Genomic DNA, 3136 nt, shown 5'->3' on the forward strand with positions numbered 1-3136 from the left:
ATATATATATATGTATATATATATGTATATATATATGTATATATATATGTATATATATATAAGTATGTATGTATGTATGTATGTATGTATGTATGTATGTATGTATGTATACACACACACACACACACATATACACACCTTTCTCACACTAATATCACAGATATGATGAAAGTTAAATTGATTAACGATCATTTTGTTTGAGGAAACAAAAAAAAATGAAAAACATAAAAGGAAACTAAAAGAAAGTTCCAAATAAATAGATAAAAAATATTCGTAGAAATTAAGATGTTGAATCAATTGGACAATCAATAAATTTGAACTTCATGTCTGTAGGTGGATGGTGTTGTAATTCGGAAACAATTTCGAAAGAATCTGTCGGATATTGTACGGAATATTTCGATAAAATCTGTAAAAATAAAAGAAGAAACACAAACAATAATTATTAATGTAAATAACTAAAATTTAAACGATCACATCAAATATACATTGCATACAGATAAGGAGAAAGACTCCGATGTGTGTGTGTGTGTTAAATAATGGAATTTATCTTGAAGTTTTTAGCTACAGTTGTTTCTATACGACTTATGGAATACATTTCGTAAATATAAAAAATAATATGAACATAATGAATTCGTAATACATACATAGATATGCACACACGCACACACACACACACACACACACACACACACACACACACACACACACACACACACACACACACACACACACACACACACACACACACACACACACACACACATACTCTCTCTGTCTCTCTCTCTTGTATGAATTAGTTATATTAATATTAAGAAATTAAAGGGGAGGGGAAAATCGAGTACATCGACCTCAGTACTTGACTGGTAACTTATTTCAGCGACCACCAAAAGGTGAAAGGCAAAGTTAGCACCGTCGGTATTTGAGCAGAAAATGTGAAGAGCCAAAAGAAATGTTAAGAAATTTCACTGATTCAACCATTCTGCCATCTCAACGCCTTTCTTACAACATTTGTAGGTCAATCAGAAAATGTATGAAAATGAATTAATTCAACTCTATACGTTATTTTCATATGACTGTTAACTGATATGTTTTGTGTGTGTGTGTGCGTGCGTGGGGAGGAGTGTGTGTGCGTGTGTGTGTGTGTGTGTATATATGTACATACACATACATATAATTAAAGAGAAAACTTAGTTAATGTTTGACACCATTAAACATTTTCAAGAAGTATAGAGAGAGGGTTAACTTTCTTTAAATACTTTTTTTACTAAATATTATTTGATTACGTGTCAGTTGAAGATATTTTATCTCTATAGCAAGAATGTTTTTCTCTTTTATTTTATTTATTTATTTATCTATGTATTTATTTACGCAAAATACTTCTAACACATTTTTTCTTGCTAGAAACCAAACGCGAAGGGAAATTTCTTTTCTTTTTTTCTTTTAAAGATGAATAATGTATTTAAATTTACTTTCTCTTACTTTCTATATTTCGGTACGTTTCTTAAACAAATATACTTACTTTAATAATGAATAAATAAGTTTCTGTGAGTGCAAGTCGTTTTCCCAAACAACTTCTCGGCCCGAAGCCGAATTGCATTACAGTGAACGGATGGGTGATTTCCCTTTCTTCCGAATCTCTTATCCATCTATTTGGTTTAAATTCTGTTGCATTTTCAAAGTATTCGTCGCTCATTGCCGGCCATATATGATGCATTTTTACGTATGTCTAATAAATAATAAGAAAAAGAATAAATAATATTTTCTTTAAGAATTTTAACAGTAAAACATAAAAAACAAAATAAATGTAAACATTTAAAAAATTACCTAAGTAATACTGATGTATATTAAGATTTAACAAAAAGGCCCTAGTAGTATGTCTGTTTGAATGATGCGCACTACTTGAATATTTTTTTTATATTGGTTCCGGCTTGATGAAGGGAAGACTGTCTTAACGAAATCAAACAACGCAAAGAAGTTACTAGTTTGAAGTACGAAAACAATTCTTTGAACAAAACGAAACAAAATACAACTCCAACTTAAAACGATTTTATCTACGACTAAGTAAAGATAGAACAGAAATCAATGGAGTACCAACAACGAGAGTGAAAGAATTGAGGGAAGGAGTATGGACAGCAAAAAGGAAAACTATCAAGTACGAAATAGTTTAAGACGACGAAGACAACATCATCTGCAAAGTTAATTACGGGAGAGTGGAAGCATAATAGCTGGTGGAATCCAGATGCCGCAAAAGGCAAGTAAGCGGGTGTCACCTGAGCAAAATTTAAACTTCAAATTGAAATATTGAAGAAGAGCACATAAGCTGCTAGCTGAGATGTTTAATAAGGTATTAATGAAGCTAAAGATATGAATGAGAGGAAAATCATCTTAATCTTAACTATTAAGAGAAGAAACCGTAAAAACAGCACCTCCTACCTTAACTCCAATCAAACTATGCTGGCGGAAAGGGTAGGCATACGGTGAGCACAAAAACGAACGCTAGATAATCTAATCTTTGCAGATGATATTTGTATTACGTGCAAGACGTACACAGAGAGACGAACAGGCTAACAATGTTATCAGAGGAAACTAGACCGAGGATTAACGTTGGCTAATCTGGGGGTCATCAAAATTTAGACCTATAAGCATGGTTCTGTTATAGCCGAAAAATCATACGTTGAACGAAGAGAAGCGCTTGGGTATCTAGAAAACATTGTCTGCTACTTGAAATACAGGGGACATCGAAGCGAGATTCAGAAACGGGAAGCAATTGCTAAACAATTATTTTCAGTTTACCGTACTAAGTATGGCTACATACATTTAACTATAAATACTTTATGCAGCAGATGGTGCTCTTCAGAAGTTCTCTATTGTGCTTATTAATTTGCGTATTAATCAATTATTTTCATACAAGAAATGAAAATCAACCAGCAACCATATCTATTAGTTGTACTGAAGTCTTGATAACTACGAATTGCCTGTGCCTCTCTGAGGAAGTTTAATAAGATCACAACATATCTATGGCTGTCACCATAGCAACCAAAAATCAGGTTCATTAACGCTAATGAGTTTTCTCCTTGTTACGGTTATGATTTCAGTTAATGGAAAATTATTTTTGGTTCACTACACTAAGTAATAT

The 3136-nt window shown here is 32.3% G+C and overlaps 1 protein-coding gene across 2 annotated transcripts in view; it reads right to left on the minus strand.

Moving 5' to 3' along the window:
- Nucleotides 1-46: 46 nt before the first annotated feature.
- Nucleotides 47-3136, minus strand: part of LOC106882514 (probable cytochrome P450 12a5, mitochondrial) — a 58241-nt gene continuing 55151 nt past the window's right edge. For both annotated transcript variants that reach the window (XM_014933217.2, XM_014933226.2), the window contains exons 9-10: nucleotides 1520-1726; nucleotides 47-406 (exon numbers count right to left, since the gene is read on the minus strand). In XM_014933217.2, the coding sequence (XP_014788703.1) occupies nucleotides 281-406; nucleotides 1520-1726 (333 nt within the window). In that variant the 3' untranslated portion in view covers nucleotides 47-280. The remainder of the gene's footprint in view (nucleotides 407-1519; nucleotides 1727-3136) is intronic.

Source organism: Octopus bimaculoides, chromosome 17 (genome assembly GCF_001194135.2).
Source record: "Octopus bimaculoides isolate UCB-OBI-ISO-001 chromosome 17, ASM119413v2, whole genome shotgun sequence".
Classification (NCBI taxonomy): domain Eukaryota; kingdom Metazoa; phylum Mollusca; class Cephalopoda; order Octopoda; family Octopodidae; genus Octopus; species Octopus bimaculoides.